This window comes from Lucilia sericata, unplaced genomic scaffold (assembly GCF_015586225.1).
Source record: "Lucilia sericata isolate MDLA Ls3-8-SP2 unplaced genomic scaffold, ASM1558622v1 Contig000984F_arrow, whole genome shotgun sequence".
NCBI classification, from domain to species: Eukaryota; Metazoa; Arthropoda; class Insecta; order Diptera; family Calliphoridae; genus Lucilia; species Lucilia sericata.
In genome coordinates, this window is record NW_023994967.1 from 20527 (window position 1) to 44104 (window position 23578).

Sequence of the window (23578 nt, forward strand, 5' to 3'; positions counted from 1 at the left end):
CAATAAATTTAATAAATTGCGCTTTTAAATAAACAAAATTTTTTAACAAAATTTCGATATTTTAAACTAAAAAAGAGAGAACATTTCGCTGGTAAAGTCAATTATAAAGTCAATTTGCAAATTTTACAGTATTGTGCAAAACAAAATAAAATTTTAATATAAAAAGTAAAGAAAGAAAACAAAAAACTTAAAACCGATTTCTTAAATATCAAACTATTTGTTTACCTTTGTTTTCTCTTATTTCTCGGCTCTCTTTAACCAGTTTTATGCAACTCTGTGTTATTGTTTATGTTGCCTTATCGTTTTTTTGATTAGAGTTACCTTATCATTAAATAAAATTGCATAAAACCAATACAAAATTTTGAAAAAATAAACAAATATCTTATCTTTTATAAAGTGTTAAAAAAAATTTCAGAATTTATCACGTTTTATTTGAAAGACATACAAATATATTTACACACATACTCTGATAAAGACAATGTGTCATCAATTGGGGCGTGTGTCAGAACTTTGATCGAACAAATAATACTTATTATTGTTATTGTTTCTTATCTGCAAAATTACATGTTTAAATGAATAAAAATTATTAAAACATTTTTAAGTTTTAAATTCAATATCAGTTTTTTAAAATAATTTTTTATTTTTATTTAGTTTCTTTTCAAACTTGCTGAAGTGTTAAAGTGAAAGTAAAAAATAAAAATCAATTAAAAAAATAATAATAAATAAACGATAAAGTAATAAAAATTTTAAAATTATAACAAAAATTCGAAATAAAGTTATTAAAAATATCAACACCTTGTTTAAAAAAAAAATGCGCTCTGAAATGTTAAATGAACATGTATCGTCGCATCCATTATTTGCCATTATCGCCGATGATGACATTCATAATAATAAAAGTATAAATTTGTGCAACGATTATGAGGTCCAGCCCATATTGATACGTAAACAACCAAAATTTCCCACTCGAGAACGTAATTTGGCTATAAGGCGCAAGAAATTATGTGCAAATGTTTCGTCGCCCTGTAGTGGGGATTGTGAAAAGTAAGTAATGCAGTGTTTGTTTAAAAATAACTATGAACATAATTGGGATCTGATCAAGAAAGAAATTTTATCAATATCACATTTATTGAAGACTTGTTTGAAAACGTTTTATCGGTTATATACCAACGACTGTCAAATGTTGGTCCAACAACTTTTTATTAAAACTTATGAATCGAGAATTGTTCTTAAAATTTTGAAATTAACTGTCATAGCATCAAGTATAAAAGATTTGACTATTCCAAATCTTTTATACTTTTTATCAAAATAATATGAACATCAGGGTGATTTTCGGAAGACGACCTTTAATGAATACTTGAGTCAATTATGGACCAAACTTTTCAGATTGCGAGAGAGTAATAAATTTTTAATAACAAATCATTTTTGTTGAACTTCTCTTAATAACTTGATTTTAAAACGATTTATTGACAATATATTGATTTTCGGTAAGAGAGGTTATATGGGGGTCAACTATGAACCGATACTTATGGTTCATAAAAAGTTTTTTATGTTCAATTTCATCCGTTGTGAACGAAAGTAAAAGTAATTTCTAGTCAGATGGACAGACATACTAGCAAGATCATTTTATGAATCTATTAAGGATCCACATGTTCTGGGTCCAATCACTCTTTCTTCTTCTTTAAACTCGCAATGCAAGTCCCATCAGTTTGGAGTTACCTAGAAAGTCAATCGCCAATCCATAGATTATAAAGAGAGAGCCAGAAAGCAAGCCCAAAGTGTTCACTCTTCCACCGCTAAAGCTTCGTTTACAAAGAGTACACTCGTGACGATGCATTGACTCTTCGTGGAACTGCTCGAGATATACACGTAAGATTACTTGAGGAATGTAATGTGACGACTATCTCCGCTATCGCTTACAAAGAATAAGGACTGTCTTCAATCTTGTTTACACAAAGAGAACATTCGTGACGTAATAAAGACAACCAGATTTTCGGATGCATTAACTCTTTGTCGAACGGCTACAGATATACACATAAGACATACATATGTACCGTTAAATCGGTTTGTTGAATACACTAATGATTCAAAAAACTGAAAGGGGCACTACGAGGGTATCTTCTCGTTGGATAGTGGATCCTATATAGCTGCTTTACAGATCTCGAGAAAGAGAAACTTAAAAGTTTTACACCTACCCATAAATAATTCTTCCAGAACTGGGTCATTATAGAGCAACAGGTTCAATACCCATTAAGTTGTAAGGAATTGTGTATATTTTATGGAATAAGGATCTGTGAAATACACAGGAACCATAGTTATAGAGAAAATTTAACAGATTTCTTTATCCAATATTTCTACTAAATTTCAGATCTTTAGGGTCCCTTTGATTAAGCAATATGGCATTTTTTCATCTGCAGGCGGGCAGGAAGTTGGCTCGCTACTTCGTTACTTTATATGGAAATCATAATATGTATGAGAATTTGCGATATTATATAAAGCCCCTGATCCAAAAGTTATTAGAAAATATTTCTGTTAAATTTCCGATTTACAGATTCTTTTATCGTACATTCTTAAGAAAATACAGTTAATCGAAGATCCTTTAATTCAGACCATCGCTTTTTTTGATCGGCGGGCAAACAGGAAGTATCGACGGCTAATTTACCTATTTTAAAAATTTTCATCGTGAAATATTTTCGGTTTCCTTTCTTGGTCCAATATCAAGTGGCGTAAACTAACAAACATAACAACGTTAAGTCTTAATAGATTAGACTGATGAGTTCTACGACCGATATTTGTTTTGTGTTGCTTTGCTTTTTTAGATTATGACTTTCCATCTGATACCTTTTGCTATAATTTCTATGTGTAAGTAACTAAGGCAACAATTCTGTCTTTATACATGAATTTGGGACACTTCTTCAATCGATCCTTTTGGAATTTAGTATCACACTTTAATCTTGATTGGATTATTAAATTTCAGAATTTGTTAAAATTGTAATAAAGATTAATTTATTGTGAATATTAGATTTACGAACATCTGGGTGATTATCGAAAGGCTACGTCTATTATAGACCGAACTCTACTACAGAATTTGATAAAGTCAAATATGCACCGAATATCTTAACACTTTTATAGCGTGATTTAGGTTCATATAAAAAAACTGGACTTGTAGATTGGTTTTGGCAATTCTAAATTAAAAAAAAACGTATCGAACCAGTTTTGGATCAGTTTCGGCCCTATCGCACTATAAGCATTCAGACTAATGGTCATAGCTAGCAGATCATCTTATAGTTTGACAAGTATCTATAATTTTTTGTGGGTCTACGACTAATATTTTGATGTTTTCATCTTTTTTGATAACGGGTATAAAATTTATTCTTATACTCATTTACCCAATACTGCCTATAGGGTATGCAATTATATACACGCACACACAATACATTAATTTTTAAATTGACATTTCGCTATTAAACAATAATTTAAATTTGACATTATTTTAAACATTTCATAATTTGTGCCACATTTTTATGGTAAAATAATTAATTTGTTAAAACTTGTATACAAATGTCTGTGTGTATGCGAGTGTGTATTTATAAATTTAGCTGCCAAAGCAAAAAATTCACAAAAATGCAAATTATGAAAAAAAAAATTAAAAATTTTGTTAGCAATAATTTATGGTGAATTTCATTAAAAATAACATAAATTATTAAAATTTTATTTAAAATAAAATAGAGAATAAATATAACAACACACACAAGAGAGATGATAAATTATACATACATACATATGTATGTATTTATTTATATAAATTTATAAAAATAATTATAAATATAAATACATTTATTGTTGTTATAAAATGTAGGTGTAAATATTTATTTAATTAAATATATCTACAGCAAACCAAAAAAAAAAACAAATTTTGTTCACCTTTTTGTTCCGATGTAATTAAAAATTCAAACACACAACAACCTCAACCACATCCAGCAACAAAAACAAAAATTGTGAAAAAACGTCAGAATATTAAATTTAAATTCAAAATAAAAACAATGAATGAACGTGTAAAGTTAAATTTTTATTAAATAAAAAAACAACAACAATGTGTGAAAAACATTTTACCGCAAATTGTTTTCCTTGTTTTTTGGAACGGTTTTAAATTTTCATACGGCTAATAAAATATATATTAACATGTTTTTTTATATATCAATTTTGTCTTCTAAAAGTTCACTCCACTTTTTCACTGTATATGGTGGCAGTGTGTTGCCGGTGTGTGTGTGTATCTATGGGTTTTATGTCTTTATTTTGTTGGGCTTTGCTCTGTAAACATGATTCAAAAAAGAGTCCATGCCAATTGTCGTTATTTACGCGTATTCATCAAATTTTTATAAGGAAATTATTTAATTTAATACTGTTGCGCTATCGGGTAGAGGCAAGAGTGATTTTCTTAATTTTGTTTTGGGGCGTTATTAGATTCTCAGTTGAAATTACGATAGCGTCCGAATGGGAAGAGCTAGAGGGCTAAAATGTTTCATAAATATCGGTTCAATTGGACCCTACTGACATTGATAGAACAAAGTTTAAATTCATAACTTGGACTCCACAAATGCTTTAGAGCCGGCGCTATGAGAGCTCAAAGTAGGACACTTTCGAATTCGAAAACACATATGCCACTTTAAATCTCCCTCCCTTAAGAAACATTTTTTCCAATTACGAGAAACAATAATCCCACTAACTTCTCCAAATTTCCTATTTTAACAGTTTTTTATTGATCCCTTTACTTTCTTAATGCCACAAACTTTTAGCTCTTAAAGTTACAAATTTCAATTAAAGCTAATGGTGTTCATAATAAATGTTCTTCAACTATAAGAAACGTTACTTTATGTATTTGAGTTAGAAAGAAAAAGAAAAAGAAAAAAGTGTCATATTGCTGGCCCCCGCAGGAACACTCTTCGCTCTGCTAAAACCATTAAACAAGCCAACCCTTTTTTCTTAGTTGTCACTACTTTTACACTTATAATAACTACCCATGGAACTTTTTTCCACATACAGAGACTTTGTTCAATACAAACAAAACTACTATATCCCAACTGTTTATCTGAGGATCTTTGGTTGTTAGTTAGATAGATAGATAGATAGATAGATAGATAGATAGATAGATAGATCGATAGATAGATCGATAGATCGATAGATAGATCGATAGATAGCTAGATCGATAGATAGATCTAGCTCGATGCTCGATAGATAGATAATAGATCTAGATAGACGCTCGATAGCTCTCGCGCTCGCAGCTCGATAGATAGCTCGCTCGCTCGCGCGCTCGCTCGCTCGCTCGATCGCTAGCTCGCTCGCTCCTCCTCGCTCGCTCGCTCCTCGCTCGCTCGCTCGCTCGCTCGCTCGCTCGCTCGCTCGCTCGCTCGCTCGCTCGCTCGCTCGCTCGCTAGCTCGCTCGCTCGCTCGCTCGCTCGCTCGCTCGCTCGCTCGCTCGATCGCTCGCTCGCTCGCTCGCTCGCTCGCTCGCTCTCTCTCTCGCTCGCTCGCTCGCTCGCTGCTCGCTCGCTCGCTCGCTCGCTCGCTCGCTCGCTCGCTCGCTCGCTCGCTCGCTCGCTCGCTCTCTCGCTCGCTCGCTCGCTCTCTCGCTCGCTCGCTCGCTGCTCGCTCGCTCGCTCGCTCGCTCGCTCGCTCGCTCGCTCGCTCGCTCGCTCGCTCGCTCGCTCGCTCGCTCTCCCCCGCTCTCCCCTCCCCCTTTCTTCTTGCCCGTGTCTTTCTTCCCTCCCGCCCTGTCCCCTGGGTTTTCGTTGGTTCCCCCCTTTTCCCTGTGCCTTCCTTTTCCCCTGTTTTCTCCCCACCAAATGAATATACTCTCCACAAGACCAACAAAAAGGACATCGCACAGTCAACAGGTCTGATAAATGACAATTTAAGTTTATTTCATGTTTTTTTTTCGTCTTCTTCTTCTTACATTTATACATGACACCCTTATGTCTGTTAAAAACTGTGCTGATCAACAACATGGGTACAACCTTTTAATGTCATTTGGTGAAGAAAAAAATATGTCTTACAGTGTAAACAGTTTGACAAACATTAAAAACGTGCTTTAATAACTCACTCACTCCACAACTTCATGAATGTATCTACGAATGTGTATGATGTACCTTTCTGACAATAAACAACAAACGAACACATGCAATGTATGACACAGTTTGAACTTGAAAATGTCAGTGTGTCACCATACATTTCATGTAGCAGAGATACTTTGTTGTTTTATTTTTAACTAAAGGAAGGGTTGGTCTCGGTTGTGGAGGAAGAAGGGAATTTTAAAAGTTAAGTGCCAAAAGTAATAAGGTTAATAAGAAATATTTACACGTTCTCATATGTGTAAGTACATGAAATAGATACATTTTTATAGTTAAACATTGAAAGATAAATAAGTACTATTTTTGGTACTATAGACTGGACTATAGATTAAACTTCACTATTGACTAGACTATAGTCTAAACCATAGACTAAACTATAAACTAGACAATAGATTAGACTATAGACTAAACTAGACTATAGACTGCACTATAGATTAGACTATAGACTTGACTCTACTATAGATCAGACTATAGACTAGACTATAGATTATACTATAGACTAAACTATAAACTATATTATAGCCTAGACCATAGATTATATTATAGATAAGACTATAGACTAGATTCTCTACAGCTGGAATAAAAGTTGTTCGTCTCTAAATATGTAAATTTTAAAAAATTGTACATAATTAACATAACTTTTTTAAAAACCCTGTCTGTTATTAAGAAATTTTACTATTCCCAACATTGATAGCTTTGAGCAAAGTTCTTAATTTTGTGGTTTTGTGACAATTTTCCTCAGGGTTTTAATTTTGGGTTTCTTCTTTGGCAAAATTTATTAATTTTATTAGATGATTTGCAAATAATGTCATTTGAAAAGTGAAATGGAAACCTATAAAAAACGCATCATGCTCTTAGAATTTATGTCTAAGAAAATTCATAAAATATTTATGAAATACAATATAAGAGGGTTTAAATATGTTTATGACCTTAGATAAAAAGTATGAAGAATATCAAATTTTGAAAAAAAAATTAAAGAAATTTTATGTTAAAATATTTTACATTGTTAAGGTTTATTATCACATGAGAAAACGTACTATTCATAAAAAGTACTAAATGGAAAGGGGCGGAGAAAAAAGTACTTTACCTAACCTACCTAACCTATTTGTGTATTACAATACTTTTGCAAATTTAATATTAACTTATTATAGCTTGATTTCATTAGACACAAAATTTAGTTTTTTCTTAAAATAATATCAAATTCTTATATCGCTTTGTTCAAATATTTGTTTCCAATAATTTATGCTTAAAACAAATAAACAAAGAACCAACTACTTGAAGTGTTTATAAAATTAATTCATAAACAATTCCAGTGTAATTTGAAAAGTGCAAAAAAACAAAAATAATTTTGTAAATACAAATACGAATATTTTACATTTAAGATTAAAAATACTTGAACCTGAATCGATTACAATAGAAAAACAAATACCAGAAAGACGAACGAAAACATGAAATTAATTATTAGATAAATGATGGGGATGAATGGCCAAAAAATATAGATGGACAGACAGACACCCACAATTGGTATGCGGTAATTGTTGATACATTGAACTTTTCTTGTTAAAGAAAATAAATTAAATAAATTTAACAAATTATTACCAAATATTTATAAAAAATAAAGTATGGAATATAAGGCGGGACTAGACTAAAGACTGGACTATAGACTAGATTAGAGACTAGACAATAGATTAGACTACATACTAGATTAAAGACTAGACTATAGACTAGACTATATACCAGACTATAGACTAGACTATAGACTAGACTATAGACTAGACTATAGACTAGACTATAGACTAGACTATAGATTAGACTATAGAATAGACTATAGATTAGAATATAGACTAGACTATGGACTAGACTATAGACTAGAGTAGACTATATACCAGACTATAGACTAGACTATAGACCAGACTATAGACTTGACTATAGACTAAACAATAGACTAGAATATAGACTAGACTATAGATTAGACTATAGAATAGACCATAGATTAGAATATAGACTAGACTATGGACTAGACTATAGACTAGACTATAGACCACACTATAGACCAGACTATAGACTAGACTATAGACTAGACTATAGACTAGACTAGACTAGACTATAGACTAGACTATAGACTAGACTATAGACTACACTATAGACTACACTATAGACTACACTATAGACTACACTATAGACTAGACTATAGACTAGAATATAGACTAGACTATAGACTAGACTATAGACTAGACTATAGACTAGACTATAGACTAGACTATAGACTAGACTATAGACTAGACTATAGACTAGACTATAGACTAGACTATAGACTAGACTATAGACTAGACTATAGACTAGACTATAGACTAGACTATAGACTAGACTATATACTAGACTATAGACTAGACTATATGACTAGACTATAGACTAGACTTAGACTAGACTTATAGACTAGACTATAGACTAGACTATAGACTAGACTAATAGACTAGACTATAGACTAGACTATAGACTAGACTATAGACTAGACTATAGACTAGACTATAGACTAGACTATAGACTAGACTATAGACTAGACTATAGACTAGACAATAGACTAGACTATAGACTAGACTATAGACTAGACTATAGACTAGACTATAGACTAGACTATAGACTAGACTATAGACTAGACTATAGACTAGACTATAGACTAGACTATAGACTAGACTATAGACTAGACTATAGACTAGACTATAGACTAGACTATAGACTAGACTATAGACTAGACTATAGACTAGACTATAGACTAGACTATAGACTAGACTATAGACTAGACTATAGACTAGACTATATGCTAGACTATAGACTAGACTTTAGACTAGACTATAGACTAGACTATAGACTAGACTATAGACTAGACTATAGACTAGACTATAGACTAGACTATAGACTAGACTATAGACTAGACTATAGACTAGACTATAGACTAGACTATAGACTAGACTATAGACTAGACTATAGACTAGACTATAGACTAGACTATATACCAGACTATAGACTAGACTATAGACCAGACTATAGACTTGACTATAGACTAAACAATAGACTAGAATATAGACTAGACTATAGATTAGACTATAGAATAGACCATAGATTAGAATATAGACTAGACTATGGACTAGACTATAGACTAGACTATAGACCAGACTATAGACCAGACTATAGACTAGACTATAGACTAGACTATAGACTAGACTATAGACTAGACTATAGACTAGACTATAGACTAGACTATAGACTACACTATAGACTACACTATAGACTACACTATAGACTACTAGACTATAATAGACTAGACTATAGACTAGACTATAGAACTAGACTATAGACTAGACTATAGACTAGACTATAGACTAGACTATAGACTAGACTATAGACTAGACTATAGACTAGACTATAGACTAGACTATAGACTAGACTATAGACTAGACTATAGACTAGACTATAGACTAGACTATAGACTATACTATAGACTAGACTATAGACTAGACTATAGACTAGACTCTAGACTAGACTATAGACTAGACTAGACTAGACTATAGCCTAGACTATAGACTAGACTATAGACTAGACTATAGACTAGACTATAGACTAGACTATAGACTAGACTATAGACTAGACTATAGACTAGACTATAGACTAGACTATAGACTAGCCTATAGACTAGACTTAGCTAGACAATAGACTAGACTTAGACTAACATGACCACTATAGACTAGACGTATAGACTAACTATAGACTAGACTATAGACTAGACTAGAGACTAACCTATAGACTAACTATAGACTAGACTATAGACTAGCTATAGACTAGACTATATACTATACTATAGAGACTAACTATAGACTAGACTATAGACTAGACTATAGACTAGACTATAGACTAGACTATAGACTAGACTATAGACTAGACTATAGACTAGACTATAGACTAGACTTAGACTAGACTATAGACTAGACTATAGACTAGAACTATAGACTAGACTATAGACTAGACTATAGACTAGACTATAGACTAGACTATAGACTAGACTATAGACTAGACTATAGACTAGACTATAGCTAGACTATAGACTAGACTATGACTAGACTATAGACAGACTATAGACTAGAATAGACTAGAGACTATAGACTAGACTATAGACTAGACTATAGACTAGACTATAGACTAGACCTATAGACTAGACTATAGACTAGACTATAGACTAGACTAGAGACTAGAACTATAGACTAGACTATAGACTAGACTATAGACTAGACTATAGACTAGACTATAGACTAGACTATAGACTAGACTATAGACTAGACTATAGACTAGACTATACTAGACTAGACTATAGACTAGACTATAGACTAGACTATAGACTAGACTATAGACTAGACTATAGACTAGACTATAGACTAGACTATAGACTAGACTATAGACTAGACAATAGACTAGACTATAGACTAGACTATAGACCAGACTATAGACTAGACTATAGACTAGACTATAGACTAGACTATAGACTAGACTATAGACTAGATTATAGACTAGACTATAGACTAGACTATAGACTAGATTATAGACTAGACTATAGACTAGACTATAGACTAGACTATAAACTAGACTATAGACTAGACTATAGACTAGGCTATAAACTAGACTATAGACTAAATTATAATCAACTCAAAACAAGATTCTGAGCCGATTTGTATACTTTAAGGTGGGTGTACGATCAATATTTTTGTGTGTTACCAACATCGGCACAAACGTATAATACCCTCCCCACTATAGTGGTGTATTATAATAATATAAAGATATTTTGAAGTGTGAAAATACTTGAATTTTATTTTGTAAATAATTAGAGTTTTAAAAGATTAATTACGAACGCAGTTTTTTTTTCAAAACAATTGAAGTTCAAGTTGATGAAATGACATAATATTTTTAAAATAAGCGTTTTACGTATAATTAAAAGTCTAAAAAACAAATTATAATTGTTATAACCTGTAACAAATATAAAAAAATTTAAATTTATAAAAATAATTTTGAAATAATCATTGAACTCGTTAATAGAAAAGTTGATACTTGTAGTGTTATGTTATCTGAGCTGTAATTCTCGAAATTAAAAATTAACCCCCATATTCATAAATGCTTAATAAAGTTGTTGATGGTTTATTGTAGGAATTTTGTATGAAAATGTGAGTAATAAACCTAAAATAAACTATTACTACCTTTATGTATACGGGGGTAAAAATTTGGGTGAAATTTATGAAAACTAATCTAGAACCGTTCTATATGATTCATCTTTTTATGAATTTAGCTAAAGAAAGTTTTTTAGAGTAGCAAAACAAAAATTATTTAAAAATTTTAAATCTCTTCTACATAAACGATTTTTTAACTGACCTCAATATTTTACATAAACACATAAAGTTTTTTAAAATATCAAAGTTTCAGACATTTTTACACAAGACCTTTAATGTTACTTTTTATATTTATTTTTGAATTTTTTTTATGATTTTTTTTTTTGTAAACATTAAACAACTTTTTTACACGTTTATTCACATTATCAATTAAATACGTAGTTTTGTTGATGGAAGATTTCTTATTTCATTTTGTTGGGTTGGTTTCATTTCATTTCTTTTAATTATATTAAAATCGCAAAATAAATTTAAAGAATAATAATAATAATAAATGTATGGCAAACGTATGCGAATACGTTGTGGTACGTAAATAAACAATAATTATTTGTTTTAATTGTTTTCTGTTTTATTATTTTAGTGTTTATAAAAATATACATCCACATTTAGATGTTATTGTATTTAAATTGAGTTCAACATGTGTTTGTATGTTAAATATGCTGCTGTTTGTGTTTTATGGAATGCCCTACAGTAGGCAAAAGAGAAGGGTCTCAGAAATATGGTAGAGATACTTTATCAGAATATTCCTATAAACACCTTACTTCTGCATGTATACCCCGTTTTGTTATCAAGCTTCCAGAATTCGCTTTGGCTTTTTACAGGAAACTCTCATTTTTCTCCTTTTTATAACTGTTATATTGCCAAATATTTATGATTATTTAAATATCATGTTTTTATTTTATTTTTAATTTTTTTTTTTTTTTTTTGCTTTATGTTTATTTTATACCTTCTTTATCCTCCCAAAAAAATTTACTTTCACCATTATAATGTGCGGTTCTGTAATCATTAATTATTAAAAAACAATAAAAACAATATAAAAGACATAAATAAATATTTTGCCAAGAATATTGTGTTACACGTGATTCATAAATTTTGATTACATACTAAAAAATATTGTTAATGTTTTCTTTCCTTATTCTGAAGATTTTTTTATGTAAAATTTAAATTTCTCCCTGATGTTTACACTGGCAATGACTCAAAGAGCAACAGGTTAAATTGAAACGAAACTGTTATACAAAAGATTTATCATGAAAATTATACAGAAAAATTGTTACACGCAAATAATTCCATAGAAAAACTGTTTTACAACAATTTTTCCTATCGAAAAACTGTTATATAAACTTTTTTTAATCAAATATTGTTCTACAAAGTTTTTTCTATAACAAAAACTATTCTACACACTTTTCTGTTATACATACTTTTTGCTATAGAAAAAACTGTCACACATACTTATTTGTTCTATCGCACAATTTTCTGTAACAAAAACTTTTCTCTACAACAAAAACTGTTATACACACTTTATCTGTAGCAAAAACTGTTATACACACTTTTTTCTATAACAAAAAATGTTATATATACTTTTTTCCATAACAAAAACTGCTATACACACTTTTTTCTATAGCAAAAACTGTTATACACACATTTTTCTATAACAAAAACTGTTAAACATACTTTTCTTATAGCAAAAATTGTTATACACACTTTTTTATAGCAAAAACTGTTATACACACTTTTTTCTATAGCAAAAACTGTTATATACACACTTTATCTATAGCAAAAACTGTTATACACACTTTTTTCTATAACAAAAACTGTTATACACACTTTTTCTATAACAAAAACTGTTATACACGCTTTTTCTATAGCAAAAACTGTTATACACACTTTTTTCTATAACAAAAACTGTTATACATACATTTCTATAGCAAAAACTGTTATACACACTTTATCTATAGCAAAAACTGTTATACACACTTTATCTATAGCAAAAACTGTTATACACACATTTTTCTATAACAAAAACTGTTACACACTTTTTCGATAACAAAAACTGTTGTACACACTTCTTTCCTATAACAAAAACTGTTATACACACTTTATCTATAGCAAAAACTGTTCTAAACACTTTTTTCTATAACAAAAACTTTTTTCGACAACAAAAACTGTTATACACACTTTTTTCCATAACTAAAACTGTTATACACACATTTTTCTATAACAAAAACTGTTATACACTTTTTTTGAAAAAAAAAACTGTTCTACACACTTTTTTCTATAACAAAAACTGTTACACACGCATCTTTTCTATAGAAAAAACTGTAGTACACACTTTTTCTATAACAAAAACTGTTATACACACATTATTCTTCAGCTAATACTGTTATACACCCTTTAATGCACACTTATTTCTATAGCAAAAACTGTTATACACACTTTTATCTGTAATAAAAACTGTTATACACACTTTATTCTATAACAAAAACTGTTATACACACTTTTTTTTCAGAAAGAAACTACTATATACTATAGTATATTTTCTACTACTATTCTATAGCAAAAACTGTTATACAAACTTTTTCTATAACAAAAACTGTTATACACACTTTTTTCTATAACAAAAACTGTTACACACGCATCTTTTCTATAGAAAAAACTGTAGTACACACTTCTTTCCTATAACAAAAACTGTTATACACACATTATTCTTCAGCTAATACTGTTATACACCCTTTAATACACACTTATTTCTATAGCAAAAACTGTTATACACACTTTTATCTGTAATAAAAACTGTTATACACACTTTATTCTATAACAAAAACTGTACCAACTTTTTTCTATATCAAAATCTGTTATACACACTTTTTTCAGAAAGACACTACTATACTGTAGTATAGTTTCTACTACTATTCTATAGCAAAAACTGTTATACAAACTTTTTCTATAACAAAAACTGTTATACACACTTTATTCTTTAGCTAATACTGTTATACACCCTTTAATACACACTTATTTCTATAGCCAAAACTGTTATACATACTTTTATCTGTAATAAAAACTGTTGTACACACTTTTTTCCATAACAAGGACTGTTATACACACTTTTCTTTATAACAAAAACTGCTATGCACACTTTTTTGCATAAAAAACTGTTATACACACTCTTTTCTATAGCAAAAGTTTTTATACACACTTTTTTCTATAACTAACACTGTTATATACACTTTTTCTATAACAAAAACTGTTATACAAACTGCTATACACAATTTTTTCTATAACAAAAACTGTTATATACACTTTTTCTACAACAGAAACTGTTATACACTCTTTTTTCTATAACAAAAACAGCTACACACACTTTTTTCTATATCAGAAACTGTTATACACGCTTTTTTTATAACAAAAACTGTTATACACACTTTTCTCTATAACAAAAACTGCAATACACACCTTTTTTATAACAGAAACTGTTATACACACTTTTTTCTATAAGAAAAACTGTTATACAAACTGTTTTCTATAACAAAAACTGTTATACACACTTTTTCTATAGCAAAAACTGTTATACACACTTTTTCTATAACAAAAACTGCTATGCACACTTTTTTTCTATAGCAAAAACTGCTATAAACATTTTTTTCTATAGCAAAAACTGTCATACATATATCTGTTAATCAGCTTTTTTATTGGAAATTTTGTGCAACATTTCAACTACGTATAAAGATCTCTGGAAGTCTTAAAACCTCAATACAATTATTTTAATTATTAAACAACCAGATTTTATATGCCCCTCCATTTCAACGCTAGTGTAAACATTACTTTAATTTGATTTGTTATAATTTTATTTTATACATCCGTTGAAGTCTTTATTTTCTTTAAATTGTCAGTGTATATTGCAAAAAACGTTACATCTTTCTTATACAATACTTTTTTACAATATTCTTAACAAAAACATATTGAATTGATTATTCTCTAGAGGGCCATTAAACATTTTGAACCAAATACAGAACAGCAGACAACAAAAAATACATTTCTACACGAAAATACATCGTAAATCAAGTTGAAATATAAATTACGAAACAAAAGGGGAAATAAAATAAAGTATATTTGCAAATCTTACAGAAATACTTATACGCCAATCCACAAAAAATCTTCAGGAGATCCATTTGGCTACTTAAAGCTAAAGTTAAATCATTTCACCTTCCCTTAGTTGTAATATATTACATATGTATTTACTCTTGTAAGTCAATGTCCAAATGTTAAAACGTTTCAATTAACTATTAAAGAATAAATATGTTTAATAAAATTTATTACGCTTTTATGGTTGCTACGAAAAAGATTTTAGTTGAATTAGATTTAGTGGAAAAACGATATAAGGCTTAGCCTACAAATGTTTAAGTGCAGTTATGGGTATTTTTCCAAAGGTGTTCATAGGCAACTACATTGATATATGTATGTACATACATACTTATAACTATAGTTGTTCAGTTACTTTCTATATTGGAAAATCTATTGTTTTTTCACACTCTCTTTGATTAAAATTAAGCTGTCTGTTTTGTGCTGAAGCTTTAGCAAGGATTTGCAGCACGTGACATTGTAAACTAAACAAATCAACAATATGTCAAAGAGATTTAAGAAGATTAAACGAATAAAGATTTTCATAAAAATAAAATAGAGAAAATAGTTTTGTCTGCAAAATTTGCAATGGTCACACTTAGTTAATGGATAAATTTAATTATTTTTTTCAAGATAAAAATACTTATAAAGAATATTCTGACTTAAAAATTAGATCTATCGCGCTAAGCAAAGGCATGTTTCAGGTTAGCTGAGAAAAGCTTCAAAGAAAGCTCAAGGGTCAAGGGTTTTGTTGCTAATACAATAAGTTAGTCTCCCAATTTCCTTTGATACTTGATCAAATTGTGTCTTTGGTTTCCTTTTTATAAAAAATTTGTCCTTGAATTTGATCGCAACCTAAGCTAGCTTCTATTCGTATGACAATTTATCGAAATTACGAAGATCGCTATAATATCAATCGGAACCATTTAATTAAAATTAACTGTTCCGCAAAACTTTTAGCTCATTTAAGGTTGGTCTAGATTTCCGAAACTAATATCCAATATTAGCACATCCTTGTGCATTTTTCCATTTTGGTTGATTCGAGTCACGCTTAAAACTGCAAAATTAGTTTCTCCCCTAACGAGCGATCGAAATGACGAGGATTGATCGTTTGTTCAGTGAAGATCAGCAATTGTTGATAACTGTATTTCTTGGCTACTTTCAGATTCGAAAAACTTTAAGTTTAAGAGGATCTTGATTTCCGAAAAGAAGCTTTGGTATCTTAGAGTTTATCTTATGTGTTTTCTAGCATATATGTTATACTAACTGATCTGACAATCTAATCATATAACAAGTGAACGAAAAGACGATCAATAATCTCCTAATAACCAAATAGTTTTAGAATAAACCTCAGATTTCCAAAAAGTAATTGATTGAGTACACACCTAATCTAATCAGTCGAAGCTATCGCCATTTCAAGATTATAATAGAATAGTTAAGTTTGATCAACTTTTAGTCATCTGCATTGGAATTTCAAAAGTATATGATCGAGTACATCTAATAGTTTCAATGGATCCGCTATATTAGCCATTTCTCCGCATATTCTTAAAAGGAATATCAGATTGTTTGGCACATTCTGATATTGACATCATTGAGATCAGATTTCAAAGAGTCGTTCTCTTCAACATCATTCCCTTCATTAAAAGTACTACTTAACAATCCAAAAATTTGCAATCTTGTCATATAAGAATTGATCGGGTAGAAAAATATCGAGATTTTCTACTCTGGAGCCTCCCTAATGATCATATTGTTTCTTAGAGTTTAAGTTCGATTACTTTGGAAGTATTTAGGTGGTGTGTGGAAAGTTCGCCTATAAGTCGTGATCAATTCCTCCTATCCTCGATCTTCTTATGTAGTAAAGTGTTAGAAGATCCCATTAATTGGGGCCTTTTTGCTAAAAGTAACTTTCTAGTAATAGTTGTGCGAGGAGTTTCTTGACCAAATCTCTAAAGGTCCAATTTATTCGGGAGCTACATTCCGGGTTGTTAACATATAGCTGGAGTTATATTAGACGATTTTATGTAATTATATATTTTGGAAAAATTTGCACCTCTCTATAGAAATATAGCGCTAGCGGACTTGTGTAGGGTTGTCTTCAACTAGTATATAGTTGTCTAGTATGGCCTGCATCATATAAAGAAATTTATATTTTAGGAGGACCATTCTATTATTTCATATGCATGTTAGAATTCCCTTGAAGACTTTAACCAAAAACATAATTTTCTTTTTGTAATAATGGTTCTGGTAATATGTGGTTCTGTTGCGCTTATAAATCATTATGACATCGATATTAATCTTTTTTTTTGTAACTATAATTAGATTTTCATAATTTTCTTATTTGTAAAACAAATTAGAAACTGAGTGAAAGAAAAATTACACTGGGAAACAAAAAAAAAATTAAAATTTAAATATTATTTAAGGGAAAGTTTCTTAAAAAAAGTAATTTTCACTACACATCTCTTACATTTTTTTTTTTTGGAAAATTTAAGAATTCTTTTGTTGTCTGGTGTAGAGAACCTGCACCAAATTAATTTATAACAATTTATTAAAATAAATCATTGCCTCCTCCGAGTGTTTTGAAAAGAAATAAAAATTTGTAGAAAAATTTAAACTAAAAACTTAAAAAAAACTTAAACCCTTATGAATGAATATTTATGATGTAAACGATTCCTCACTCTCCATTCTATCGGAAAATTACAACACAACTAGAACAACAACTGCAACACTACACTATTATAATACTAACATGGAAGGACAGACGGACAAATGGCTGTACGTGTAGTAAGCATGGATATATTTTGTATTCTTTGACACATTTGTTTTTGTGCTATTTTGTAAATGTCAGGTTGACACATTGACATGTTTGTTCGCTGTTCCCCAACAGAGAGCAAGATGACAGATACTCAAAAAAAAAATTTAAATACAATAGCTAAATGGAAATACACATTAGTTTTATTCAAAAGCAAATATCAACGTTGTTTTTGTGCTCATTATAATTTTGTTTATTTTTTTTTTTGCGGGTCCAGCATTTATGGTTATAGTAAATGCAACCTGTTGCAGATAAATATGAAAAATTTACATAAAAATCATGCAGGCATATTACACATATACTCACACAGATGGCAACAACATTGAGCTTTAAGTAAGGTTGCCATATAAATTGTAAAAAGTTCTGTTGGTTTTCTTTGCTCTCTTATTGAGAACATTAAGTTTTACGAGATATTTTCACCTTAGTGCTAAAATCAATTTGGCAAATCTAGTGTGAACATAGCATAAACACACGTTCACACATTTAAAATACATACTACTATTGAAAATCAACACAGCACGTGGTAAAACAAAAACAATGAAGCCCCAACAACAAAATAACAACAACAATAACATTAATATCAAAATAAACAGAGAGTGTAAGTGAATAAATTGATTGACTCAACTTATCAGCTGTTTTTTTGTCCGTTAGTTAAGCCTCAGGCATACTACAACAACAACAACATAACTGCTACTACTACTATTTTTCTATAATGTTTTTGTAACTGTTTGTATATTTTTGTTTGTTTATTACAACGACAAAAATAAAACAGATAACAGATCCCATAATGGACACAACTCACATAAAAAAGGGGATTGTTTTGTCTCAAAATGACGTTTAAACCCTAAAAATATACACACTCCCCATGATGATTTAAAATGTTATAAATGCTAAAGCTTTTCTATTAAAAATATTTGTCGTCATCAGTTTTTCGTAGATGTGTTAATTTTCTTCCTTTTTCTAAGGGGAGGTAGGGGTCGAAAAGAAAATGTGGGTTTAAGCAAAAAATTGAAACGTAGAGGATTGATAATGATAGTTAACATTTTATCTCTCCCTCTCTCGCTGTTTATAAACAGACAAACACTTGCATATAGTACTTGTTAGTAAAGTTGCCAGATGTTGTGAAAGAAAAATCTGAGTTGTTGAATCATAACCGAGACTTATATCCAACCGAAAACAGAATATAACTTGCTTGAAGGGACCAGTGCTTCAAAGCCTATTTTAGGGCTACTCGGTTGAACACAGTAGCGAACGAAGGTGACAGTTTTGGATATCCTAACTCTAGTGTTTCTCTGAAGAGCCGTAGAGTATATTTCACTTATTGTTTCAATTAATAAGAAACCGAATGTCTTTCTCTGTAAAATGGGAATGTACTCTACATTGGTGGAACAAACTTCCTGAAGAAGTTTTTCATGAATCATGATCAGTTTTTAATGTTCCATGGTTGGCTTTCGCAGACTTCAAAACCTCACAAAGAATAGATATAGAGACCAACTTGTACATTATAATTTATATGCTCCGAAGGTCTATTCGAATATCAATAGTGAAGTTACTTTTCAGTTAACCCTAAACTAATTTAAGAACTATTGATTATACAACAATAAAAAGCTCTTTGATCTTTTTTTGGACTTGTCGTATGTATTCCGCAATCATTAGTTTTAATACTATAGGCGGATTATTCTGGATTAACTGATCGTCCAGAAAATATTGAGTATTTTCCGTTTAGAAGTTAGTGGATCCGCAACATATGAATAATATATCGAAGGCAATACCTAAAAGTCTTAAAATACATTAGGTATTTTTAACTCAGAGTCCGGTCAGAGTGGAAGAACCAAATTGATCTATATTGTATTCTTTTGGATGGATACTTTACCGAACGAATTTCGGTCATGCGACATTATTTATAAACTCACAGAAAACATTAAGTATTGCTTCCGAAAACAGCTTTGTATACCCTAGAAATAACTTTGGTAGTGCAACATTTTTGGATTGTATTCATAGGCTTCTATAAAACTTGGATCATTGCACATTCAGTACTTTCTTAATGGCTTGATCAGGTTTTGGACAAACTCTTCAAAGCTACCATTTTGGCCATTTGCTGTACTCTTTGGAATGGGAAGACTACCGCAAAACCTCATTCATGGAACTTCTTATTAGGAAGTCTTGGTGAATTCCTAGAACCATTTAAGTCGATTTTCCAAACGGATCCATTAAAGATGGATAAACTGTAAAAGGATTTTACATTTGCAAGAAACTATGGAACTTTTAATGTGTGTTTTTCAGGTCCTCTAAATGGTTAAAGGTCGAAAATCAGACATCCTTTGGATGTCGATATATCAAGGTGTATCTGATAAGCCAGGTTTAACTTGATATTAAAGCAAAGAAGTACATGACGACTTCTGCCGAAGCTGTCAGACAACAGATCTTGAATATCCAGACCAACTTGAGCTCTTCTTGGACTTTTATGATTTTTCCTCTCAGGGTAAAACTTTCTCTCTACATGATCTGACTGAGACTGACTTTCATATTTCGAACGATTGAATTGAGTCTCAAAGTTAAGTCAAGGGATGTCAAAGACCGCGGTTTCTTCAAATAAGTCCGAGTCGAAGTTTAAGTTAAATAAAACAAGTTGCTGGTGAGTTATTAACGATTAAAGATTATTAAGTTGGGAATATTGGATCGTTCAGATATCATCCGTGATTCCGCCTAACGATACGAAATGGGAAAGTTCTTTACTTAACTATTCTGCCACATGGATCTGCTGTATGGGTTAAGTAAGCATTGAGGTTTGGCAAATTGGAATACTCTCGCGAATCTTCTTCTTTAAACGATATTATGTTAAGATTGTTCAAATATCCAGCGTGACTTTCCTTAGCAACACGAAACTGGAAGATTAAATTGTTAATTATTCTGCTTCCTAGATTTGATTTACTGGAGCAGCTGCAAGGGTAAGTTAATCTTTAAGTGTCGGAACATAGAAATACCCTCACGTATTAAGTAAATCGCAAGTTTTGCCTGCTGGAATCGAGCGGTTTTGGTGGTCAATTCGTGCCACTTTTCTCAGACATTATTTTAGATTCGTAGTTTGGAACTACATCTCTCAATCTCCATATCGTTTAATTTGAATCAAAAACATTTAAGTGAATTTGTTTTCTTATGGCGAGAAGAATTCCCATCGTTTTGAAGAGAAGATCCAATCGTGGTAGCATCGGATTAAAACCTGTATTGGTGATGTTTACGGAAATGGTTACACTAAACTCATTTTAGAATCAGTAAAGCTAGATTTTCCCAACGACTTTGGAATCACCTTACATGTGGTTACATTGCAGCTCCTGAATAGTCACAATGTCCGTTCTATGAACACTTGTATTGATGATGTTCTCGGAAATGGCTGCACCAAATTCATTTTAGAATAAGTAGAGATCTGTAAAGCTAGAATTCCCCAACGTCTTCGAAAAAACTTTCTATATGATTACAATGCTGCCCCTGAATAGTCCCAGTTTCCGTTCTATGAGTTTACATCTATGAATATTTTGCCACATTGAAATCACCAAGAAACTAATGATAGAACTCTCGCTCAATCTGGCAACAATAGTGATTCATACACTCATCCATTCTAGAGATGGTGGGAATAATTTTTGCTCTAACGGTGTTTGTGTGGGTTCGTATGAGTGTGTGTGTGAGTGTGTATGTCTGCTCTTTATTTTCACTTTACCTTTTGAATTTATTAATTCAACCGCTTCATTGTTATTGTTGGGTTTTAGCTATTGCTGTTATCGTTTTTGTTGTTGTTGTTGTTGATTTTGTATATTCTCCTCCTTTTACGATTTTTCTGCTGTATGGTTTGTGTTTTTGTTTCTGTTCTGCTTTTTGCAGCCAATTCAGCCAACCAGCCAGTAAATAAACAAAACAACCGTTGTTTTTATCATTTTTATTTTATTTTATTTTGTGTTGTGTGTGTTTGATTAAATTCAATAAGAACAGTTTGAATTTGAAAGTTGAACTGATCACACACAGACTGTTAAGAGTGTGTGTTGGTTGTCATCGTCATTTTGTTCGTTCGTTTTATGGCACTAGTGGCGTATAAGTGTTGTTGATTATTTTGGATTCTAATACAATTTACGCGCGCGTAAACTGTTTTACTAGAAAGAAATAAAGTAAATAATACAAAAAGCAGGCGTATTTTGCGGCGATTTTAAAAATTGATTAAATTTTAAAAATATATATTTGTATTGTGGCAACTAAATGCTAAAAATATTAAAAATAAATACTGAAAAAAATACAAGTATAATTAAAAAAATAATATAAAATTAAATAAAAGTGTTGACATAATTTGATTAATAGTGCAGTTTTATATTTAGTGTAATTATTGTTGCTGTGTAGTATATTAGTGTGACATTTGAAATAAATTAAAAACAAATTTTTTTGCCAATTTTGGGTAAATTTTCAAAAAAAAAAAAAAAAAATACTAATAATTTCGACATTTCGAAATAACTAAAAAGAAACAGCTATGAAAAAGCAATAAAATTTTGTTTACTTAAGCTTAAATTGTTGAAAATACAATAATATTTTAAATAATTTTATTGGATCTATGGTATTTGTTTTTTTTTATTTTTTCTGATAGTTTAAAAAAAAGAACTTTAATAAAATGCTAAAAATATTTATATATAAAAAATTTACTATAATTTTTAAGAGTTTAAAACTTAAATTAAAATTTTACAATTTTTTTAATTGTTTTAGAGTTTACTGTAATTCACGTGTTTTGTTCTTAATTATAAAAAAATATGTGCAATGCAAATGTTTAAAATTTTTATGGTTTTTGGTATATTTAACAATTTATAAATAAATTGCTTAGAAATTTTTAGGTAAAAATTTGTTTAAAAATTAACTTATAATAATAGAAAAATGAGGGCAAATTTTTTTTTAAATCTTAATGGAACATTTCATAAAAATAAATACAAAATTTAAATAAATTTAGTTTATAACACAACGAAATAGCGATCGTAGGCCTGAAAAAGTTTTCAATTGGGTTCTTATTACATTCTCAGACGATCTTGCCATATTTGTTTAGTTCAAAACACAATAGGGACTAGTCTAGTCTATAGTCCTTTCTAAAGTACATATAGCCTTTAGGCAAATCTATAACATAGACTACAGTCTAGTATGTAATCTAGACTGGATTATATACTGCAATACGTTAAAGAATATAGATTAAACTATGGACCTTAACTATATTGTAACGTCTGGACTAAAGTTCAGTCTATAGTCTATAGGTTATAGTCCAGTCTATATTATATAGCCCATACCTTAGTCTAATCTGT

The 23578-nt window shown here is 30.3% G+C and overlaps 1 protein-coding gene across 2 annotated transcripts in view; it reads left to right on the forward strand.

Moving 5' to 3' along the window:
* Nucleotides 1-656: 656 nt before the first annotated feature.
* Nucleotides 657-23578, forward strand: part of LOC119609460 (four and a half LIM domains protein 2) — a 120676-nt gene continuing 97754 nt past the window's right edge. The window contains exon 1 of one of the 2 annotated variants that reach the window (XM_037964258.1): nucleotides 657-1041. In XM_037964258.1, the coding sequence (XP_037820186.1) occupies nucleotides 812-1041 (230 nt within the window). In that variant the 5' untranslated portion in view covers nucleotides 657-811. Of the gene's footprint in view, nucleotides 1042-22239; nucleotides 22620-23578 lie in introns of those variants that run through there. The other variant, XM_037964259.1, reaches the window with a different exon arrangement.